This window comes from Magallana gigas, chromosome 4, assembly GCF_963853765.1.
Source record: "Magallana gigas chromosome 4, xbMagGiga1.1, whole genome shotgun sequence".
In the NCBI taxonomy this organism is placed as follows: domain Eukaryota; kingdom Metazoa; phylum Mollusca; class Bivalvia; order Ostreida; family Ostreidae; genus Magallana; species Magallana gigas.
The window spans coordinates 17,138,630-17,164,156 of NC_088856.1; the positions used below are offsets into that span (position 1 = coordinate 17,138,630).

General features: G+C 33.3%; 2 protein-coding genes across 5 annotated transcripts; one reads left to right on the top strand and one right to left on the bottom strand.

Annotated features, from left to right (window-relative positions):
- The first annotated feature begins 998 nt into the window (after positions 1–998).
- LOC105321086 (uncharacterized) lies at positions 999–20,767 on the top strand. Of its 4 annotated transcripts, none has more exons than XM_034448719.2 (2): positions 999–1,220; positions 16,411–20,767. In XM_034448719.2, the coding sequence occupies exon 2, from the start codon at positions 16,420–16,422 to the stop codon at positions 18,007–18,009; it is 1,590 nt and encodes a 529-aa protein (XP_034304610.2). In that variant the 5' UTR covers positions 999–1,220; positions 16,411–16,419; the 3' UTR covers positions 18,010–20,767. The 4 variants fall into 4 exon arrangements, with proteins under 4 accessions (XP_034304610.2, XP_034304609.2, XP_019919978.3 ...); XM_034448718.2 differs by having other exon boundaries at positions 1,000–1,216; XM_020064419.3 differs by lacking the exon at positions 999–1,220 and adding an exon at positions 14,624–14,933.
- Positions 20,768–23,041: 2,274 nt separating this feature from the next.
- On the bottom strand, positions 23,042–24,283 carry LOC136274502 (complement C1q tumor necrosis factor-related protein 6-like). Its single transcript, XM_066081482.1, has 3 exons — positions 24,083–24,283; positions 23,673–23,907; positions 23,042–23,507 (listed from the first exon to the last, which is right to left on the bottom strand). The coding sequence occupies exons 1-3, from the start codon at positions 24,239–24,241 to the stop codon at positions 23,071–23,073; spliced, it is 831 nt and encodes a 276-aa protein (XP_065937554.1). The 5' UTR covers positions 24,242–24,283; the 3' UTR covers positions 23,042–23,070.
- Positions 24,284–25,527: the final 1,244 nt, after the last annotated feature.

The following is a 25,527-nucleotide window of genomic DNA, read 5'->3' on the forward strand; positions in this document are numbered from 1 at the left end:
AAATAAATCTTTGATTCTTTAATTCATTTTTATTTTAAAGTTTCTGGTAGAGCTATATATTTTGCGGAGGTAAAAATTGAAATCTGAAAATCTGAGCACATGATCTAGTTTGACAGATGTTTGACAGTTTTGAAAAATCAGATTCTGCAAACTCCCGATGCAACGTTGATCTTACACAAATCAGCAGCAATGTCATTCCCCATGATAGTTTTAGACTTGCCCACTATGTCATTGGCTGTTAATATCCTCCCTTTAAGCTTATTAAACAGGAAAAACAGATTAACAGTGGCCTGTGCCGGACTATTTTTCTGGCTTTGAGAGAGCTTGTGTAGCACGATCTCTGTTGAGAGAATGTCATTCGTTGTGTCGGTGTCGTAAATTATGGCAGAAACATCACTTATGGAAAAGTACAATCTTATGTCAACAATTGCCGAAATCCCAACAGCCCCGTATGCGTTTACATCGTCTGGATGTAAGATGTATAAATATGAGCTCACTTATTTATTTTTTTAATCTTCATGATGGGCAAGTATACCAGTAAATGCATGTTTTGTACATCTAGACATACAGATGATGAATTACATATTATTCTTGAATGCAGAAGAACAATATATTTCTGGCATGTTTTTAAATATATATTACATTTATACATGAAATGCTGTGCCTTGTGTACTCCTTATCTCAGAAAAAATTTACTAATTTTAAAAATAAGATTTAAATTTTTTAAATACCAAAACCACGACATATTCATTTACGCCCAATCAAAGAAAAGTTTATTTCTGTTAATATACTTCTTACTGCGTCTAGACAGTGGTCAATTATTAGCTGTTTAAGCATTTCTTCTTCTTCTATCCATGTATTAATGTGTGTGCAAGCTTTCTTGCACGTATTACTAGAATGACCTTGGCTGCATAAATAGTTCCAACAGAAATGTATTTTTTCCATCCCGAAAATACCCGAGAGCGTTAAATGTATATATATTTAGGGTTTTTAAGGGGGAGTAGAAAGAAGAAGGTCTTAAATATTTAAAACCACTAAGAGATCAATTTTAGTCTTGCAGGCGTAATTTAAAATGCGCGAAGCGGCCGCTGCACAAACCGAAAGTTGATTTTGCAAGGTAGCGACATTGAAAGCATCTTACCCAAGTTCCTTTGAATTGGAATATCCTGCTATTTTAAAAATGAGTTTGGAGTAGTAGTGCGACATTTTACAGAAAGTAGGTAATTTTTTATATTCTTTTGACTAAGGGCTATGAATATTAAATAAGCAAAGGGCAGGTAAATGCATTTATTCTAAACAGCCATTACATGAACATAATTGGGTTTAACATTCGGGTTGTGTTTGATTTCAATATTTATTGCTTCCAATTGGTAGCTTGCAACTGCACCATTGCACAGATTGTAAATCACGCACTCGTCAATGACAGAGAAGAATGAAAAAATAACAAACACGAAGCTAAATAAAACAAAACAGAAAAAAATCTTATTTTTCTACCGAGGAGGCGGAAGAGATTTTTTTTTTTTTAGATTTGTAAGAGCGATTTAACTTTGGTAGCTGCGATATTTGTATAATATGATACCAATCTGGTTTTCTCATTATTTATTTATTAATTATTAATTAATGAGAGAATTAATGAAATCTGGCTGTCTGCCATTTGGAATCTTTATTTTTGACCTATCGTTAATGCCAGCATATATCTTTTCGAACTCAGCTCAATTAAGTTTGTAAAAAAATTCTATATCGGACCAAATTATGATTGTTTTTTCTCCATTTTAGTTTACTTAGTACAAAAGAAATATTTAGCTATTTTTTTCCTATAGTTCAATTTTTCTGCAATTTCGATATTTTTTTTATCTGGAATAAAATAACTAAATATACACGTCAAATCTGAGAAAAAAAAAATTCCGTCCTGAAATTTTTTTTCCACCGACTTCAAACCTACCATTTGAATATCAATTCAATAGAGTGAGAATTGGTTGTGTCCAAAATTCAGGTCTTTACCATGAACGGTACAAATGTTATATATATTAAAATGATAGGAGGTTAAATTGCACAAAATTCAAATAAACACCATTTATATGTAGGTTTCAGAATGATCCAAATACGCAGTACTTGAGTTTTTCTGTCTAATTAATTGATGGGTACGATTTATGATATTTTCATAGAATAATGGGTTTAAATTAACTTTAACATAATGTCAAGCCATTATTTTGTGAATTTAAGAAAACATCTCATATAATTATTATGTGTTTTGTACTACCTTATGAGAGACCGGTTTCGATACGTGAAAAAGTTAGTTAAAAGGTCAACATTTGTTATTTCCGTTTGCTTGCTTGCTAAGACTTTATTTAACACCACATCCTATTTTCATCCGCTAGTCCTTCCTTGGTACACACTCAGGAAACTCTTTACACAATGGTGCTTTGTGCATTTTTAGCTCACCTCAGCTGAAAGCTCAAGTGAGCTATTCTGATCACATTTTGTCTGTCGTCCGTCTGTCTGTCCGTCTGTCTGTAAACTTTTCACATTTTCAACATCTTCTCAAGAACCATTGGGCCAATTTCAACCAAACTTGGCACAAAGCATCCTTAGCCTAAGGGGATTCAAAGTTGTGAAAATTAAGGACCACACCCTTTTGCAAAGGGAGATAATTAGGAATTTATGAAAAATTTTGAGAAATTTTCAAAAATCTTCTTCTCATGAACCATAAGACCAGGAAAGCTGAAACTTGTGTGGAAGCATCCTCAGGTAGTGTAAATTTAAAATTGTGAAAATCATGACCCCCGGGGGTAGGGTGGGGCTACAATGGGGGGGGGGGTCGAATTTTAACATATGAATATATAGAGTAAATCTTTAAAAATCTTCTTCTCTTAAACTAATGAGCCAGGAAAGCTGAAACTTGTGTGAAAGCATCATCAGGTATTGTAGATTCAAAGTTAGGAAAATCATGACCCCCGCGGGAAGGGTGGGGCTACAATGGGGGGAGGGGGGGTCGAAGTTTTTCATTTGAATATATAGAGTAAATCTTTAAAAATCTTCTTCTCAGAAACTAATGAGCCAGGAAAGCTGAAACTTGTGTGAAAGCATCCTCAGGTAGTGTAGATTCAAAGTTGTGAAAATCATGACCACCGGGGGTAGGTTTGGGCCACAATGGGGAAGGGGGGGTCGAAGTTTTACATATGAATATATAGAGTAAATCTTTAAAAATCTTTTTCTCAGAAATTTTTCAGCCAGGAAAGCTGAAACTTGTGTGAAAGCATCATCAGGTAGTGTAGAATCAAAGTTGTGAAAATCATGACCCCCCAGAGGTAGGATGGGGCCACAATGGTGGGGTCGAAGTTTTACATAGGAATATATAGAGTAAATCTTTAAAAATCTTCTTCTCAGAAACTATTCAGCCAGGAAAGCTGACACTTGTGTGGAAGCATCCTCAGGTAGTGTAGAATCAAAGTTGTGAAAATCATGACCCCCGGGGGTAGGGTGGGGCCACAATGGGGGGGGGGGGGTCGAAGTTTTACATAGGAATATATAGAGTAAATCTTTAAAAATCTTCTTCTCAGAAACTATTCAGCCAGGAAAGCTGAAACTTGTATGGAAGCATCCTCAGGTAGTGTTAATTCAAAGTTTTGAAAATCATGACCCCTTGGGGTAGGGTGGGGCCACAATGGGGGGTGGAAATTTAACATATGATTGCGCCCATGAGAAAAGGGTCCTTATGACGTTTTGTATAAAACAGAGAAATAACGTCATAAAGAAATGACGTTACGTAAAAGAAAAAAAACTTGTTTGATAGTACAAAACAGCAGCGCTGCAATTTTGTTACTTTGTTTATGAGCACATGTCTTAATAGCAAAGCCCTATAATGCAGTATCTTTTATAATAAATAAAATGAACATATTTATATTTTTTATATTTTACTCATAACTCACGATCGAATGTAGATTCCGTGCTTGTTTGATACGAACAAGAGACAAATCTTGATCATCGGCATTAAAAAAAAAACCATGTACATGCATACTGGAAAGAATAACACTATTGAACAATTTATATCCAGGAACAATTTACATTGAGGTACTGAATCTGATATGAATGTTTTGAATATAAATTAATTGGAAAATTACCGGTTAATGAGAAATCATTATATTCGCGACTGCGTTTTCGCTACCGATTATAACTTGTTGATCCGCCCGTCAGCATCTGTTTACTCGCGCGGCCGCCTTTAACTTCATGTAGGTCTACCATTTTCATCCAAAGCCACTGAATCTCTGACGATTCGGGTCCAAAAACAAGCTTAACAATCTGGATGAAACCCATTACCTTTTTATTGCACGATAAATACTTCAATCACTGTTTAAAAAGGCATTTATATATGATCACGTCGAAAAACAAGAAAGATAATCCGCTTGTTTAGAAAATACCATGAGGTTCCGCACGGGGAAATTGATAATAGAAAAAAAGATGTTTAATTTATTTTATCTGTTCAATATTTATAAGTGTTATTTTAATCAAAATTAAAGAGACTAGTGAATGAATTATTATTGAAAATATGTGTTTAATTTATAGGTTGATACTACATGTACATCCAGTCGTTTATCAATTGATATAGCTCGATATTACTCCAAACTGTAAGATTTTTAGTTATGTCATTTTGTTGATTTTTTAAATACATAATAATAAATGAAATTTTATAAATTCATTATGAAACTAAATTCTTAGTATGAATAATAACCTTTCACTTCAGCTTCATCATTTTTTGTACTGTAACTTACAGTTATTCAAGTTAGAATATTTAGAAGAAATTATTCATGGCTGTCATTTTTTTTTTTAAGTCCGTCTATTATTCCACACTATTTTTATTGCATCTATTTCAAAAAGATTAGATATATACTCTGAAAATTGTATTGTTTTAACTGAATGTTATAAATAAAGAAAATGTTTACAATAACTACAAAATGTGGTGCTTACAGATTTAAGCGCAAAAGCAAATGCAAGTTAATTTTACGATTGTCATTTAATTGTTGCAAATATGAATTTATATAATATAAGCACCACCTTTTTTTGGCCCCCGCTCTGTTTTTCCTGTGGTCTGTCAGTAATATATTTAAGCAAAATAGCAGAATTATTTAATAAATGATTATCAAGTGCCGATCCGATAATTTAGAATAAAAATTGAAATAATTTTTTTTTCAACTCTTCATTGGTTTTAGTGCTACAAAATTGTAAAGAACAGATAAACATTTAATCGGCTACTTTCTCTGTGTTATCAAAATGTGTTCAAAACAGCGTACATGTTTATTGTAATAATTAATGATAGAATATTTAAAGAGTTTTTAAAAGCTAAATTCACTTCTGAAATTAAGTTTACAAAACGTACTTGTGATCTAATATTTTAATTACGTATGCAGGCTAGCGATGTACATGTACTGATTTAGATTATTTAAAGCTAGCATTGATTACAAGTTCGTGCAAAAAAAAAAAAAAAATAGCAATACGTATTCATAATTGATAAGATTTTAATTTTTTTTTCCAATTTAAATTAGTTGTCCAAAAGTTTATGGAGCTTGATTTTTTATATAAAAATTATTTTGGGGGAGGGGAAGGGGTATTGACCCACGTCTTTGGAAAAAATCCTAAATGACAAAAGGTTGTGCGTATAACATCTAATATAATGTGTAAATAGCAATAAAAATATAACCTGCTCAGTTTGTTTTATAATATATGTAGATGCATTCCGACAGATAAGATACTAGTAATATTAGAGAACGCTCAAAAACATGAAAGAAATGTTTTTTACCAAAAAAAAGTTAGTGTGCTGCTGATTTAAAATTTCCGTGGCAGCTACATATACAAGCGCTAAATTATTCATGTGTCGACAAATACCCGATGTTAACAAATGATCTAACTCATTGTACTAACGTGTGTATTTGTTTACGTGTCGACAAATAACCCATGGAACAAATGGGCCAACTCATTATATTAACATGTGAACATATTTTGAGTCATTACATTTTAATTAAATTTAGACGTAAACTATAGTTTTCATTAAAACTAAGAGTATCTAACTTGTGCCCGATTTTATTCTTTGACAAAATCACATAATTTATTGCCTCAGGAACTTGATAATCTATTTAATGAATAATTTGGCATTGACAAAAATAGTATGTGCTTCAAAAACATTAAGAAAATGCTACGAGAGAAGACAGTCTAAAGCTTTAGTGCTTTTATAGAGATTTCAGTAAATGAAATGCGAGTGGAGGGGTAAATTAATCAAGTTTCACGATTCGAAACCTTTGAACGTTTTCATTTCCATATCACTTCCATTAAAATGTGACCACCTTTTTTTCCACTACGCTTTAATTGTTCATACATACAGTAAACTGTTGTCAGTTAACTTTATGAAATTATTGGTGCTCGTTATTTCCATGATTTTACATTCTTGCAATTTAACACAAAACAAAAACAATGCGTATTAAGTGCTCACGTAAAATATTTTTAAAAAATACTACAATATCAGCAACGTTACATATTGATTTACACATAAAAAGTAAACAAAATTAATATCGTTAAGAGTTTTATTTATGGCAATAAGCGTGGGATAAAATATACATACGTTTCGATCCTGAACAAATTTAATTGAATTTAAAAAATAAAGTATACCTCATTCATATTTTGACTTAATAAATATTAAAAAAATTTAACTTCAATTTTCATTTAAACACATTTACGAATTTATTGAAATGAACATGTATCTGTATCGCACATTATCATGTTTACTATCAAAATGTAGTCCCCATTTAGTTTTGTAGGTGTCTATGCTAATTTTTAGACTCTCGATATATATGCCAAGCTTGCGAAAATGATTATTATTGTATGGATATATACTATTTTAGAACTTGGTGAACTCATTGTATCGTTTATTGATACACGTAGGAGCAAAATAACCGGCTCAAATTGTCTCTCTAAGAGCGAAACATCCCGCAATCTTACTAAGCTTGCTGCGTATTTTCATAAACCGGGGGGGGGTTGCAGCAACCACACTACCGCTTAGCTTAAAAATGCGGTTTTTCATTTATTATCAAAACCGATTTGGTTTGACTTTTCCTATAGCGTCACGATCATTTCTGTCAGCTACGTCATGCATAAATTATACACGCCGCCGTTGTGAAAACTTTATGATTGGTTGAGTTAGGCGGAGTTATCAGTACCTGCTTATGCATTGCCAGAGCTGAAGGATTTCTCAGAACAGTTCATTTCCCCCCAATATTATTCATTCAAAATCGACTATCCCCTATGTTTAAATTCTGTGCAAAACTCTCTCTCTCTCTCTCTCTCTCTCTCTCTCTCTCTGTCTCTGTAAACGGGCGTTAAACCATAGCCTCAACTCAAGCTACGGTCCAGAGTACGGCGTTATAAAAAATATAATATCTAGAAGTTGCATGTGCTAAGCGTTCAATTTATGTAAATACCGTAAATGTGTAATATGCACATGTATTACCTACTAACTTGCCAGTCGAAGTGATAGATATGAATTCCTCGATTTCTACACCTTTCGATCGGCAATCGACAGTCAATAAAAGAATTGAACATTACGATGGTGTGAAAGAACGAGACGGAAGTGGAGAGTGCAAGGGGGTTTGTACATGTGCATCTTCATTAGACAAGTGTCCGATTCGTTTCTCTTCTGTTGCCCTATCACTTTCGGTGTAATATATATATACTAAAATATCCACAAACCATTTACTGCAGATTTCTTTATTTTACCTGTCTCTGAACCGCCGATCACCAGCTCCACACATGAACAATGGTTTGTTTACATACATAAAAAATACAGTTCTTGATCCGCCTTCCGAGTACGGAAGAAGGTTGTTTAATAGGAGAAAGTTTGGGGCAAGTAAAATACAATTATTAACAGTAGTAAACTAAATGAAGAATTATTATTTTTTTCAAAAATAGCGTTATTTTTATATGCGGCAAATTGCCGAAAAGTTTTTTTGTACATGTAAGTATTGTATGCACTGTAGCTTTATATTTTCTAACCCAAAATTTATACATAGAGCTACAGCTATATATGTTATGTACCGTGTGTATTGTTTTATCACAAGTGTACACTTTCGAAAAATAGCCCAATTTCGACAGTCACGAGTACCCATGTGAATTTTTCATTCTCTGACATGTTGTTCTGTCCGTGCATAATTTAGTCTTAGTTAACCAGCAGCCAATCAGCGGTAAGCTGAATCCACCAATAAAAAATTGTGGTTAAGGTGCGGGTATTTTTTATGTATGACGTAGCTGAAAGAGTTGAACGCGACGCGATCGGTAAAGTCAAACCAAATCGGTTTTAGTAATAAACGTTTTGATTGCGGAATTTAGGTTTTTAATTAATACACAATTAGGTATAATAATGTACTAAGGAACAAGATCAGTAAATATGAAAGAAATTAATTTAAATTATTACGGACTAAAAAAATATTAAAGCAACATAGAATTAAGCAAGCCGTGACAAATTAAAAACGAATCAAAGTAAAATACGAGATAACCATTGATATGATATCACTAAAGTAACAATCATGTATAAATGTACAGAAGAATAAAGAAGTTAAAGCAAAATGAGAAAAAGAAAGATCGACTTTTGGAGAAGTTTCTTTTTTCATAAAGCATGCACAGGAATCCAATGCGCATACATAGCACCATACATTTTTTTAAATGCCATGTTCATTGTACTTAGTTATTGATAATGAATAATTTTAAAAACATTCTTTGAATTGCACATGTAGTTTATAAAATCAGTTCTTTACTAGACTAAGATATGATTTATTCAGAAAAAATGAAAGTGCGTTAAAAGACTTCATAGTTTTCGTGACAGTTACATTTTCAATGTGCACGTGTACGGAGCCGCCCCGGATTATATAAAAAAAATTATCTATTGATATATATGCATTATTATTAAAAGTTATCAATAAGTTATGTAATAAGAATTTTATAATGATATCTTCAAAAGCAAGGATTATAACAAATAAAACAATGGGGCTATATACCTAACATAAAAATGACGTTGATAAAATCATTACGTAACGTCGCAAGGTGAACAACGTCATAGGTAAAAAAAATCCTTAACTTTAAATGCCAAATAAAGATATTTATAGTCATTGGATCTTCATGAAACTTCATAACTTTAATCTTCTGACATATATAAGTATAAATCCATAAAAATCTGGAATTGTGAAAAAAATGCCATAAGGACCCTTTTCTCATGGGCGCAATCATATGAATATATAGAGTAAATCTTTAAAAATCTTCTTCTCAGAAACGAATCAGCAAGGAAAGCTGAAATTTGTGTGAAGGCATTCTCAGGTAGTGTAGATACAAAGTTGTGAAAATCATGACCCCCGGGAATAGGGTGGGTGTACAATGGGGGATCGAAATTTTACATAGGAATGTACAGAGTAAATCTTTAAAAATCTTCTTCTCAGAAACTAATCAGCCAGCAAAGCTGAAACTTGTGTGAAAGCATCATCAGGTAGTGTAGAATCAAAGTTGTGAAAATCATGACCCCTAGGGGTAGGGTGGGGCCACAATGGTGGGGTCGAAGTTTTACATAGGAATATATAGAGTAAATCTTTAAAAATCTTCTTCTCAGAAACTAATCAGCCAGCAAAGCTGAAACTTGTGTGAAAGCATCATCAGGTAGTGTAGATACAAAGTTGTGAAAATCATAACCCCCGGGGGAAGGGGTGGGGCCACAATGGGGGGGTCGAAGTTTTCCATAGGAATATATAGAGTAAATCTTTAAAAATCTTCTTCTCAGAAACTAATCAGTCAGGAAAGCTGAAACTTGTGTGAAAGCATCCTCAGATAATGTAGATTCAAAGTTGTGAATATCATGACCCCTTGGGGTAGGATGGGGCAACAATGGGGGGGGGGGGGAGTCAAAGTTTATCAAAGGAATATATAGGGTAAATTTTTAAAAATCTTCTTCTCAGAAACTAATCAGCCAGATGATTCTTTATAATTGTTAAGACTTTGGCCCCAGGACAATTCTTTGGCCTCACATGAAGGTTCAGAGTTTGATGTAGGTTTATATCCCATATATAAACTATTGTTAAGGATATTTTTGAGAACTGCAATACTCAACATATGATATGACTATAAAATCATCCTGTTAGAAAAGGGACTAATGATTGAAAACATAAGAATATCCAGGGAAAAAAATGGATTTTATTTATACAGGATCTACATGTATTATTGAACATTGCCCAGATATTTTGTAGTATGACTTCATTAAGCTGATTTTATCATACCGATTGTTCCTCAGGTGAGCGATGTGGCCCATGGGCCTCTTGTTTAATGTAGCATGAGCTTCTTTTTAGAGAAAACGTAAAACATGTGAAATAACAAATAAACCGACTTTCGATTGGGTAAACTAAAAATGGAGTTAAGGAAAACCATATGGTCGATAAATCTATCAAATTTAAGCAAGTTGTCTTGTAGAAGAGTCTTTGCACGGGACATTACCTCTTATTTATAATTTATTAATCACATATTCAGTTTACATATCGTAAATTAAATATATGTACCGACTGTCTATGAATTAAGGAAAAATGTAGAGGTAGAGAGTTTTACAGTACGTAGCCATTCTTCACTGGTTAGCATCTAAAGCCATGGGTATACAATTGCGTGGACCCTAAGGTCCACGCAGAAAATATATAAGCGAGTTTAAACCGGATGCCATGGGGAAAATTCAGCCTGCGCATGAGCTAGCCTTTTCGGCAGGCTCGGAAAAACACCTCGAATGTATTACCTAAGCCTCCATGACAACCCACCATTTTATAAAACTTGATATAAATACAACACATTTTACGATCTGTTGAGATGTGAGCTATACTTCATTAAAGTAAACGAAATACCCTGAAATATAACACAGAAGCTACAAATAACACTGTCTAGCCGATACTTATTTTAATGGGAAGCGACTCCATTTTGTATAAAATTCTAACATCCGGTGATGTTAATACATTCGAGGTGTTTTTCCGAGCCTGCCGGAAAGGCCCGAGAAGTTGCGATTGGGAACCAAGCTAGCACACGTTTATCTGAATCGGGATCGGGATACCGTGCCATATGCACACTGAAGTTCAAAGTTGTCGGTAAACAGTACAGAAACAAAGTATTCCTTTGAAAGAAATGATTGGCATGTGATATGAACTATCAGTATTATGAAATAAGTTAATGTTATGCCGAAACTACAACATGCATTAAATAGCATAATTTGCAATGTTTTGTTGTTTTTCGAATACACATGTAACTTAACTTTACTTTTATAGTAGGCGAGGCTAGAGAACTTCCCGATTAAGTTCTTTTAAGCATTGAAGTATGATTGAATTAATAATATGTCACTGTATAAAAGTTTTATTCTCAAGAAAAATGCATCAAAATATGAAATTTTCAATTTACAAAAAGCTGTCACTGCATAGCTAACAAAGTAGCGCAAATAGTAAAATTCACCGAATGCCTGATACTGTACATGCAAACTTCATTCATAGATAGATTATAATTATTTTAGAAGTATGAACCCTTTAAATTCTGAGATAAAATGTCAGGGCTATACATACATGTATACGTAATACAACGAACAAAATTGGTTAAAAGCAGAGGGCTAGAGTCGGTGGAATCTCTATTAATCTTAGGGCTTTCACGTTTTCGTTGGAAATACGTGCAAATGGTCCACGTATTGTAGTCCTTTTTTAAAGGACAACAACTTGTATAATCTTTAAACCAACTTTGAATTAAAGTGACTGTACCAACTTTTGATGCTATAATTCAAGAGAGATTTCTTCGAATTCTATAAAAAATTCCTCCTTTCTTGTCAGATAAAAGAACGTTGCGAAAACAAAAAGTATACGGATACTTTGCATTGCAACGGCATGCATGTTCCAGTACTATGATAACATTAAAACCTTGTGCCTAGTGCTCCGATTAACTTCCAAACAAGAAAACCAAAATATCAGAATTTCCCATGAAATTCCGGTATTGTATGAAACACTTGTTTAAAGATATTCTTATCAGTCCCCACCTGGTGAAACCGGGTCGTCTTGATTTTTTTTCTTGGGGGAGGGGGGAGGGGGAGTCATTCTGTCCCAACTTCATGTACTAGAAGTTTTTCGTTATGGCTTGGTGAAAAAGCGAATTAATTCTAAAACTTATAACTATAGGTGAAGTTTGGCTTTCGTTACTTTTAATCAAAAGTACATTATGTAATTTCGTAATTATTATTAAATGTGATATTTATTTACGATCGGGTTAGTGCTACAGTTGATCGTTTTCCAGTTAAATGGGGGGGGGGGGGGTAACGAGAAGCAGGAATTTATTGTGCAAATCCTACTCCGCCATTTCAGCCAACAATTATCAGATTCGACTGTCGTAACTTATCAAATTTTGAATTTCTGATAATAAATATGAAATACATATTTATGATCTGGTTAGTATCATTTTTGTGCGTCGATGTACTTAAATGTACGCACAGATATTAAAAAATTGATTATAAGCAAATTGTTTTTATCATTAGTCGGGTTTATCCTTAAAAATAATCTTTCATCGAATTTTCTCTTGACCTATTCAGCACATAAAACAACAATGTTAAACAAATTGTTTAAAAATTTGGGATGCCGGTGGGAGACATGTATCAATATATTTGCTGATGAAATACTCTCAGAATGCTTGTTTATTAGCGAGCGATGCGAGCTCTAATAACCAGTGCGCGCGGGAAATAGAACGAACGAACCCTACAGATTCATCAAGAAATTTTTTTGTCTATGTCCCACAGTGCTCTCCAAAAATTAATTCGTAATTTATGGTGCCATGAAGTTTTAATACACGTTTTGAGCACCGCACAAGATTTGTTGAGAACCAAGAAATTTTTACATGTTTCCATTCCTTCGTATTGAGTTGAGATACGTAAATTAATGATTCTAGATTTCAAAGTATGACGTCACAGTGATCTCACGCTATATTTCCCGCGATAAATTTAGAGGTGGATCAAACATCTGTATAGTCCGAAATATCTGACGTTGTTCTGGCTTTTTTAACGATTTTGATGTTTACTTGCTGGCAAGTAAACATCAAAATCGTTAAAAAAGCCAGAAAAACGTCAGATATTTCGGACTAACATCTGTAATGCGTGTACTAGCAATTTACGTATAGACTGCGATACCTGCCTCAGATGATGTTTTTATTTTTTATTTTTTTGGTTTTGATAGAGAGATTATAAACTAGCAAGAGTCATACTTAACTGTCATATCGATACAATTTTAAGTTAATTTTGCATGCAAGTACAGTAAATGTAAGTAGGGAAGATTAAAGAAAAGACCATTTGGGACTTAATAACAAGGAACAACGAGAAAAAATAAACAGTTAATAATATATATATATATATATATATATATATATATATATATATATATATATATATATATATATATATATATTGTTTGGAAAATGGGAAATTACAGTGGGTAGCACTGTAAAACATATCATCTATAAAGCTCACAACCGTTGAAACTTTTGTTACACGTGAAACCGATCAGTCAAGAATTTTAATATTAAGATTGCAAATAATATGCATATGATGACTCTATTTGTAGAGTGAAATAATAGGCATTTACATACAAAATATTATATTATTTAAAAACAATTACAAAAGAAAGAAAAGATGTTAACTATAAGTTACCACCAATGCATACGTTTCATAAAAACTCAATTACAGAGAGCACTGTAAAGAAAGTTAACGTTTGAGTTTTACAGACACATTCAAAGTGTTGCAACTTTAACAGCAGAAATACACGAATGCAATTGAAATAAAGCCAGATTAAACATTTACACTGATAAGTAAAACATAAGCAATTATAAAATCTATATACCATACGATTCTACAGATATAAGCTACATAGTAATATCTAAAATAGGTATCAATTCTAACTTTATTAGAACTAAAGGTAAGTTATATGTTACAATAGGAGCTAATAAAATAAGAGATTGGAAAGAACACGATCAACTAGCGCAGTAAAACTTGACTAATAAAAATTTCAGATTATGTTAACAAAAACGAAAATTACAAAAATCAAAACAAATGAATACACGTAGACATAATTCTCTAACTTTTCACACCTGTTATTGGAACAATTCTGTGACACTAAAGGGGAGGTTCAAAGTTAATATGATATCTTTTAGCAATAAAGTTTAAATCTTCTATGTATATACCATTTATTTACAGCTAAAATTAAGGGATTTTAAGATAATATGAAAGTTCATATCCCCTATTGAATTCAATTAATATCGCAGTTGGAAGTTGAAAATGTGTGTTTGGTAGAAAAGAAAATTAATTTAAATTTTCATGACAATTATCACCACAAAAACCATTTTCAGAATATTTGTGTCAAAAACATGCATCAATTTTCTATTACCGTGTTTTCAATATTTGCCATGCAGTGTCTTCATATACAATGAAAAACTAAAAACTCACTGTACTATATGTCTTCTCATATCAGTTGGCCGTCTCTGCGGCCAAAGTAAGAACATTTTTTGGCAATCTTTTATGCATTCGTTCGCATGAAGAACATATGGTCTACTTGTCATTATGATAAGTTAACGAATGTACCACACTTTTTCAAATTACCTTTGGAATATACAATGAACAGAGTATGTTAATATCTATTGTTACCCTCTATCTAAATAGCGTAATCATTGGCACGTGTTGAAATACTCCCCCATAAAAGTACATGTATGTGCCCGACTTGTTAAAGGCATAACAAGAGGTGACAATAAAAGGATATTGTTCAAACTGAAGGTTGATTTTGAAGAGTTGTTGACGTATTCTTCGTTACCTTGAAGTTGAACTCTTATTGTTTTAAGAATGATGTTGGAGTAGGTGTGCCATCTACAAGGTATTTTGAAAAAAAAACAACCCGAAATGTGCACCAGGTTTTGTATACGTCAGCATTGTGTTTTACTGTTATGCAAAGGTATGATTTCTTGATTTCATTTTTTCATGCGAAACATTGAATACAAGTAACCTTTGGGGAAAAATCCCATTTTTGGGGGTTAGGGTCAGACAGCATTGTGGACCCTCTAAATATAATGTCGTTAGAATGCACTGCATAGTTAATGTTGAACAGCACATACTCAACGAACTATCATCGTGGCCGGTTTTGACCAAATAATAATAACCTAAAAACAATTATTTTCGGTCAACGCCTGCACTTCAAAACCAGTGAAAGAATTTCCATACCATTGTTAACGTCACTGTAATTTAAAGTTTGTCGATTAAGATGAAAAAGAAGGGGTTTTGCCCAGTCATACCATATGAATGAATATAGTTATTGATGAAAAAAAAAACCAATGGATGAAACGAAATACGCTCAAAGAAAAACAAGAATTGCAAAAAGCAAACGTTAGTTTTCAGAAGCATGCAGTTGTTCCAACTGCTTTCATCATAAAACATTTCAATATTTACAATTACTTTAAATTGTCCTCAAGCAGAACAATACTGGGTCAAATACAACGGCAGCCCCAAATCCATGCATAATTAACTCTTTTTAAAATCGTTTACGGTGTAAAATGCGTGTAGATAAATTCAAGGTTTAAATATATAACTGACAATCAATTACAAGTTTGTCAATCGGTTGTCACATCCCATTATCGGTGTATTGTTTTGATATATCAACTAAGCTCATACATGATTCACGAGAATGGTGTTACTGTTTTTAAAAATGTACATTTTAAATCAAATATCTTGACAGAAATATGATTAAACACAGCCAAGCTATCCGAGTCACACTGGGAATATTTACTGGTATAAGACCAGTATCAGTCCAGACGGAATCACTCATTGAAACAAGGCAAATCTGTTCCTTATGTGGCATTGATACATACGTCAGTGAATATACATCTTTAATTTGCTTAGTTCATAATTTGCCAGCTAAAGCTTTTTTTATATTTAAAGACAGTGAAATTATATTTTTGAGTGAAGTAAAAATTGCGATTAAATTATTTAATAGTAAAAGGCCATTAAAGGCCTAAAATAAGTTCAAAGTTTATGATAAGGCCAACTTATTCAAAATTAATAAATTTATCATGTATTTACTTATGAAGTGCTAATTTGGTACCAATTTATGTACGAAGCAGCGCAGAAAGTTACAGTGAGTTACAAAAAGTATCACTGCAATTCTCGAGCAATTCGATAGTCCGTATGAAACAGCAAAGAAGACGTTTTTCTCTTTACATCTTTCAATTTATATCTTACTTTATCTTTAAATATGTCTTAGATTTTACATATGAAGAAAGTAATTGTCTTTATTGTGGATACCTTAAGCCGACATATGTGAAAAAAGAAATTCCATAAATTATCGGTATTTTTTTCAGTTTCACTTGATGGCATCTGAGGATACAACCCAAGGCCAAAATTTCGTGGAATGCAGTATATGCAGGGAACCTGTCTTATTTTTCTGCAGGCAATGTAAGGTCAATCTTTGCGGCTCCTGTGTTGCAGTACATGTACGCGCCAGAGCTAGAAACGGCCATACCATTTTAGATTTTGCCAGTAAGGATGATTACGACCCATGTCTCTGTGAATCCCATCCCGAGAAAGAGTGCTCCTTTTATTGCATCACTTGTGATGTCGCCATTTGCTTGGTTTGCGTACCTATCAAACACAGGTCGCACGATATATCCGAACTGGCTGATAAAATTAAAGAACTTTTGAAAGAAATAGCAAAGGAAAATAATCGACTACAATCATCGAAACATGAGTTGGAAATAAATTTAGACTGCACTGTGGAATTGCTGTCCTCGTTATCTGAGTTCTACAAAGAAAGGAAAGATGAAGTATCAGCAAAGGGGGAAGAGTTACACAGAGAAATCAACCAAACCGTGGAAAAACTTCACCGCGAACTGGATGATATGCAAACTGAACACGAGACACTTCTTGAAAAGCAAAAGAAAGAGTTTGAAGAAAAGATTGAAAAAATCAATGAAACGAACAGAAATGTAACAAAATTGCAGAAATCACATGATGTCAAAAAAATGCAGACATTCATACCTGGAATTCAGAAACATGAAACACCGAGCGAATTCCCACAGTATTCGTTTCCAAAATTTCACGTGGGAAAAATAGATTTGCAAACTTATTTTGGATACGTTGAAAAACTACAGCAGGAAGCAAAAGTCGCAGCAGTCATTTCTGTAATAGACACTGGTTTTCCTGCCTCTGAGGAGTATCAATCTCGTTTGTATGACATGGCCGTTACTGATGATAATAGAGTCTGGATGGGAGGGAACGACAGAAAACTGAAGTTGTTTGACATGCAGGGAAACATCCACAAATCTGTCAGCATTTCATGGAAAGGCATGTATATATGCGTGCACAACAAACAGGTAGTGTATAGTGATAAACCAGATAAAGCTGTAAAAATGATTTCTGTTACCGGCGACGTGATTACGCTGTTTAAAACAGGAGATTGGTATCCTCGAGGCGTCACAAGTACGTCGGCCAATGACATTCTCGTATGTCTTAGTAAGGACGATCAGTTTAAAGTCGTTCGGTACAGCAGTAACGGTATCGTGCTTCAGGAAATTCAGTACGATTTGCAGCGTCAACCCCTGTATACTGACGCAACTTACGTCACAGAGAATATCAATGATGACATCATTGTTACTGACTTGACGAAAAAAGCCGTCATTGCTGTAGATAGACAAGGAATACATAAATATACCTACTCTGGAAATAACGGCAATTTCTTTCCCTGTTCAATCACTAATGACAAGTCCGGCAACGTCATTATTACAGATTACCGAGGGGAAAAAATTCATTTTTTGGACAGAGATGGAAAATTTCTGAAATGCATCGTTACTAAAGAATCATTGAAAGGTCCTCGTGCCGTTTGTGTCGTTTGTCACGGTGAGATGATGGTGGGAGAAAAAACAACCGGCTTAGCTAAACGAATCAAATATGATGTACAATGAAGTTTTTTTGAAATACTGTTCATCCTCTACTTCAGGAAAAAACATATTTCTGCGTTTTTCGGCGATTTTTACGGAGAAATTCAAACACGCTGAAGTTTTCTGGGTTTGTGTGCAATAAAAGAAACAAGAAAAAAAGAATATTGCTGCATACAAAACTTAACTTTTTAAAGCAGAAAGTACGATTTCATACATCGGAAAATTTGACATTTAAAAATTAGTTTGACATTACAATGAAAAAAAAAATTGTTTGTGGGAAGAAATCATGATACAAAAGTAACTAACAAAATTTTTTCTCACTTATAGACAGACCAAGAACCCCCCCCCCCCACTCTTTTATCATAAATAAGATAAACGTAATTATAGTCTTTCCAAGTTATTGCTTCCATCAATTTTGATTTAAAAAAAAATGAAAATACACATTTCTGTGAACAAAAAACCGTTAAAATTGATAAAAATAGAAAATATCCAAGATATCTTCATTGAATCATTTTCATTTTTCATTCCTAAAACTTCACAGGAAGATACAAAAGACGAATAGGGCCACATAAAAGATCCCGTATTAACGAGAAAATATCTCGTTATTACGAGGTAATTATCTCGTTATTACGAGAAAAGATCTCGTAATTAGGAGAGAAGATCTTTATAAAATGGTGCTTTTCTGAAAAGACCTCCAAGTTGACTGGTTCACCCTTTCAGTCTATCTTTTTCTTTACAGAAACATTAATTCAATTTTGATTAATTTTTTAAATAACAACGGCCTTTATTCATTACTTTTTACATAAAATGATCGGATTTGACATTTTACTTTATATGAATAAGTGGAAAGAACTTTATGTAATTCTACTTTTCATCTGAAATATTATAATCCCACTCAAAAGTAAATACCAGGTAGCCCTAGTCGTAAAAACACAATTCTGTTTGTTACAGATGACTTAAAAGGCTATGTATGTTTACCCGAATTATGTTTTTTATGTTCATACACATCCTACATCTATACTACTATATTAAAATAATATACTCGAATTTTTGGGCTTTAATACCGAGAAATCGGTAGAGTACTGTCTTTTGTTTTATATATTTCAAACATCATTAGTACTTGATGATTACCAATTTGTTTTTATTTTTTCTCAATCAAGCGTCGCTAATTAATAATCAACGAAAAATCCTTTTAAAAATACGGAAATCATCTGGATTTTTGGGATTTTACAATCTGGCACCTGTGCATTACGTTCACGCTAAATTACGGGAATCTCTTTAGTTTATGTTTCCACAATATCACATTCACCCCTACGAATGTTATTGTCATTTAAATTTTAAATCACATGGTTTTATTTGACCCTTTCAGTTTCGCAGTAAAAACCGTGCCTCGTGTTTATAGACTATTTTAGAGAATCTAGGTACTTGTAGTCAAATATAAATTCTAGAGGTTTATTGATTTTAAACTTTATCTTCATTAATTGGTGGGTAAAATGTGTCCTAGAATTAAATGTGACAATACAAAAATAGTTTTTTTTTCTGCTGTTGCGACAATTAACATGCGTAGTAGACATCCCCCCTAAGAATTAATTTTCGATCCGCGCCTGACCTAGTAATAACACTGATAGTGAAACAGACTGGACTTGTTTATGCAGAATGTTCCTTGAAAATGGCTCGATATACAAAATTTTTATGCAAAACATTCACCCATTATTTTTTTAAAAACATGGTATTGCACACCATAAGCTTCAAACATGGCTATGATTTTATAAAGCAACCCAGTGTTTATATTATCAACCACTCTACATGTGGTTGAACACGAACGATAACTCTGTTTCGAGTATCATCGTTTAATTTAAAAAACCGCTAGATGGTGAAATAACACATACATCTTAAAAGATGTCGATGTTTTAACATAAATCAAAGTAGGATGTGATATGAAAATCGACAAGTACTTACGTATTTTGAGAATATTATCCAAACACTTATACTTCCGCTCGAAATTTCACAGGAACTGAACAAATCTCGGTGAAGTCTCGTGAACTTTCATTCGAGCACCTCTGGATTTATTACATAATTAGCAACGATAAAGAAAACATTCCGAACACATTCGCAGGGGTGACATTTGTGTGGATAAACTCAGAAACTATATTACAAATGCCTGTTAATTTTTATTGAAAATTTGTCATACATTCTGTTCATCAAAGGAATACGGGAGAAAACTCAAATTCAGTGCATTTAATATGAAATATCCCGAGCGTCTGGAATGTCAACAAAGTATGTAAATTCAAAAACAAGTAAAAACGTTGGTGAAAACGTGTTGAATTCTTCATTAATATTAGTTAAATTTTTAGATGAAAGGTATTTTACAGCCTCAAAGTGGTTTGTCATGAATAATTTGACTGTTTATTTACTATGAAGCCTCATCAATTTTTTCCAAAATCGTTTCGGAGCGATTCTGCAATTTTTTGCAACATTAAGGGTATATAGGAGGCATTTTAACTGTGGTGAAGGCCTGTCCCGAGACACACTTAGATTATTCTAACTAAGTGTAGTGAAATTAATACCATTATCGTAGTCTTAAAGCTTGGTTATGTAAATGACAACAATACGGTGTGTTGATGTATCTATTTTGTAAATGTCCGATATCATATGCAATGTCAACCCGTGCACGCATGGTTCAAAGTCAAGTGTATATTGAAAATAATTGATTTTGTATATTAACATTTTTGAAACAAATTACGTGTATCCTTTTTATTAATAAATAGTTGAATTAAATTAATCAATCTGCTTTGTCCTTTTTTTCTGAAAATTCTTTAAAACTGCTTGGTCCAATTTTATATCAAATTTTGTGTATGTTTTAAAACGATGATTATGCTAAGTATGTATGGCTCGCCAAATTCACAAAAATGAGCTTATCATAGTTTCACAGTCGATAAACTAGGTTTAGCGGTTGTAAACTATAGTTTACGGACAGAAAACTGTAGTTAACGACAATAATTTATATTTTACATCTGTAAACCATAGTTAACGCGATCGTCTATGTTTCAGAAGTGTAAAACTATAATTAACACTGAAAACAACCACTTCCGATTGCAAAACATAATTTATCTGATAAATATAGTTTCACGAGTGTGAAACTATGATTAACAACTCTTAACCATAGTTAACGAATGTAGTTTACAGGTGTAAATCTATATTTCTCAGCAAAATCTATTGTTAACGTTATTTGCAGATAGATAAACTTAGATTCTCATTCGTTAACTATAGTTTAAAACCGTTAGATATGGTTTTGCAGATGAAAACTTTAGTAAATTGATCGATAATTATAGTTAATGAATCGTTAACTATAGTTTACGGTTCGTAAACTATAGTTAACTATAAACTATTGTTAACTATAGTTTAGCGTCCGTAAACTATAGTTAACAGTCAATAAACCTGGTTTATCATCTGTGAAACTTTATTTAACGCCGTTAATCTATATTTCACATCTGTAAACCATAGTTAATGCGATCGTCTCGTAAAACTCGTAATGACGATATCTTTTCTCGTAATAACGAGAAAATTAACTCGTAATAACGAGATAATTAGCTCGACCGTTATAACGAGATCTTTTCTCGTAATTACGAGATAAAAATATTTTTATGTGGCCCTATTCGTCTTCCGTAGGAAGGAAAAAAATTCTACGGAGATTTTTTTATTGTGAAATGTTACCATATTTTCTCCATTCGGGACGACTCGGAATACCTCGCACAAGTTTTCAACGTTATCGTCCGGGCTATTTCATAGCTGATGCAATACAAAATCCCTGTTTACTTTCTATTTTATGTTGTGTATTGAAACCTGAAGCGGTAGAGTGGCGTTTCAGAATATATAATCTGGATATTTTTTTCATATGAGTGAATGAACGTAGTTTGAGGACAAAGGTATTATTGATTATCGAATCATCAAGCGAAAAATGGTGGAAGCAAATGCTTGGGGCAAAGTATAGCATATCGAAGTTGCTTTGTAGTGTTGGCCTATTAAAAGTTCATAGACATACAGTGGTTTTACCATTAACAGATCTAGATTGTTTGCATATTAGGTTGACTTTATATATATTTTTGTATCGATCTGCATTTAAGTTCTGTATGAATGTTTTACTCTCAAGGCAAACGCATTAGAATAACGGTTTAAGAAACTTATATGTAATCAAAGATTAAAATGAAGCTGTCAATGCATGCATAGTAAATAAATTAGTGCATATGGACACAACGGTTCAGTAAATATTGTCCTCATTTTTTTGGCTCTATCTCATTTTATTCCACCCCTCTCAATCAACAATGCTAGTCAACAATCAATCTTCAGATCTACCATAGAATTATAAATACGGGTTTTTGTAGTCTTTAACTATTATTTTATCAATAATAATTCCTCATATTTTAGTTTTTTAATTTTGAATATTTTACTATGACTTTATAGAAACTATCTTTTTAATGTAGATTCATATAGTTAACAATGGCCACGACCATGCAGATTTCTTTGAAAGTAATCTTTGCTGGAAATACCCATGGTTAATCATAGTAGGGAGACATAAGTTAGTCATAAGTAACAAGTCTTCAAAGTGTAAAACGGGGCCTTATCTAACATATGTTTGACATCATTCTCTGTATGCTAGTTAAAGCAATTTGTATTGCAATTTTAAAACATACTATTTTGAAAATTCTGTCTAAGGAAACAGAAAATAAAATTCTCATAGAGTAAATTTTTCTCAGCATTTTGAACATCTTTTTGTTTCAGATAATACATATACTTTTAATTTCATATTCATGCCAACTGTCATTATTTTTGTATTAAATTACCAAATTATACGAAGTTTTAAAAGCTGCTCCTAAGTTATGCTATTATTTTTTGAAGTCTTTTTTATAATATACATTTCATTGTCGTAAAATATAAAACACAATTTTATGAGAGAAAAGAGGACTGATCGGTCATAAGGTCTACTAAAAGAAAGAAAGAAATATTCGAGACTAGAGTAAAAATATAACAGGAAAAAGAACCAAAAAACGAGTTGAAATAAATTATCTAAAAATTTATTAAGATTATTTATCCAACAACGGGATGATGGCTGTCAATGGGTGACAACAAATAACCAGAGAATGTACTGTAGACCTCATCCCCGCCCCCATACAGGAACGAGTCGTGGTGCTTGATGTCCAAATACACAGTATCTCCAGCCACCAGCTCCAGGACGGCAGAGTTACTGCCGGGACCATAACTTCCGGAGGTGTGGCCATAGAGGGAGTTGACGTAGATGTAATTGTGGTAGAGCTCCACCCACGCCTCCTGTCCCTGCTGAGCAAGGGCGTGGTAGTGGAAGGCGTAGATACCTCCCACTGACGCCGTGAAGACGCCGGTGTTGACGTTAAAGTCTTGTCCTAGATTGACGTAAACTCGGTCAAACACCACTTTCGGGCCGTTGGTTGAAGCTTCATTATGGGTGAGACCAACTGAGAAAGCGATTTCTTGGTGTGTATTATGTCCTGTCAATAACAAAAAGAAATGCAACAGAAATTAAATTTAGGTTAAGTGACGTTCTTTAGTAGACTTCTTTGGTATTAAAAATGATAGACTAGAACCTTGTTAAAACAGTGATCAAAACATATATCATAATTAATAATACAAAGTAGATCAATCAAAAAACGCACCACTTCCGGATCCATGAACAGTGGGTGAAAGAAGGGCCCCACAGAACGTCGTGTAATACTCATCAGAGTCCCCGTACAGTTTTACGTCAGTTCCGGGCCTGGCCTTGACCTTGATGGTATCGCCTTTCTTAAGGTGAAGGACGACTGAGTTTCCGGAATCGGCGTAGGATCCAGACGTGTATCCATAGGTAGCCACCACGTACTGATCGTTGTGGAAAAGTTCAAGCCAGGCCTCCTGTTAAATAGCACGGTGATTTAAACCATCAGTTATAGTTATAGAGTAGAATGGGTCAAAGTTTATTAAGGAAAAAAAAACCTTTTCGTGTCCTATATCTGATTAGTGCTTGTACAGAATTATTATTAAGTCTGTGTTTGATTTCAGTTTAATTCTTAACTAATGAAGAACCCACTTCGTCGGCATGGCTTAGAGCATGGAAATGGAAGACGTAAGTTCCTTCAAGAGGAGCAGTGAATGTGCCGGAAGTCGTGTCGTATGTGATGCCGATATTCGTGATGGCGTTGTCGTAAATGACGGCAGAACCGTCACTTATGGAGGCGTTGACTGTCATCACTGCAGAAAACCCAACGGCTCCGTATGCGTTCTTTGCGTCGAGTTCTAAGTTACAGAAAACGATTACACAGTTATACGAGTGTTTATTTGTTTGTATTCTAAGGAGACTGATTTGGGGTTTACTGCGTAAAACATTTGCGAAGTTCCAAAAAAATCTACGATTTGGTTCATATAAGGGGCCATCTTAAAATACAGGTACATTTACTATAAGAATTTAAAGGAAATTGTCATTTTCCGCACTTCGAAGCAGACTAAAAGATACTACAATAACTATTTTCTTTCAATTGTAATATGTAATTAGTAACATCATATTTTACCTTATCTAATATTGCTTGGATTTGGTAGCTTGAAACTTCAACTTAATGGTCTTTAAGAAGAAATAGTATAGTTCAAATCTGAGTTAAATTTAGCGGTATGATTGTAATGACTCGTACATTAAAATATAATGTTATTTTTGTTTGTTTGCTTGTTAACATGTTGTTTTTTTTACACCAAAAACCTATTTTCCATATTTTTTTATTATCTGATAGTTCTTTAATTATAGACAACCTCAAAAACACGTTACACAATGGTGCCGTGTGCAATTTTATAAACAACAATAGCTCCTAATAAGAGAAATCTTTGAACATGTGAATAAACAAATAGACGGACGCTTAATGGGGTAAACTTAACAAGGAGTTCAAGAAAACTATAAATCTATCAAATTTATGCTAGTAAAATTTTAATTGTAGAAGGGTCTTTAGATGGGACACAAATTCTTATTCAGAATTTATGAATTACATACCGTATTCAGTTTACATTATGTAAAACAAATATTGTATTCTGGGTAATATTCGCTCCAATTTATTTTCGTCCTATTCGCCTTCGTTGTCAGCAAGCGAGTTAAACTAGGCGAATTTCAACGTCTCAAATAATATCTCCATGGACACAACCCTGTCTGGGCGAATTAAAGACAGGGCCAAACCGTTGACAAGTTAAGAAGGGCAAACAATACCGGGGGCGAAAAAAGCCCTTTAAATATTACATGTACCAACTGATATAAAATAAGGAAATAATGTAGAGGTAGATTTTATACAACAATTAGAAAGTAAGCCATCCTATATTGTTCAACGCCTAGATCCAAGGGTATACGAATAGAGGCACGTTATATTATATATTAAAACCCTCTTTTTATTGAATTTGTATTTCGTTTTATGGATTTTTGAGATCGTTCACGGTTTGTTATTGTCATTTTTTTTTATATTTGATATAAAGTGACTGTATGTGTTGTACAGTAATTAAAAA

What these genes read in the sequence shown, in the direction of transcription:
- LOC136274502 (XM_066081482.1), bottom strand. Translation starts at nt 24,241, where the DNA reads ATGACAGTCAACGCCTCCATAAGTGACGGTTCTGCCGTCATTTACGAC. An exon ending in CTCTAAGCCATGCCGACGAA is followed by an intron (nt 23,908 to 24,082) that starts GTGGGTTCTTCA and finishes GCTATTTAACAG; the next exon opens with GAGGCCTGGCTTGAACTTTT. An exon ending in TGTTCATGGATCCGGAAGTG is followed by an intron (nt 23,508 to 23,672) that starts GTGCGTTTTTTG and finishes TGTTATTGACAG; the next exon opens with GACATAATACACACCAAGAA.
- LOC105321086 (XM_034448719.2), top strand. Translation starts at nt 16,420, where the DNA reads ATGGCATCTGAGGATACAACCCAAGGCCAAAATTTCGTGGAATGCAGT.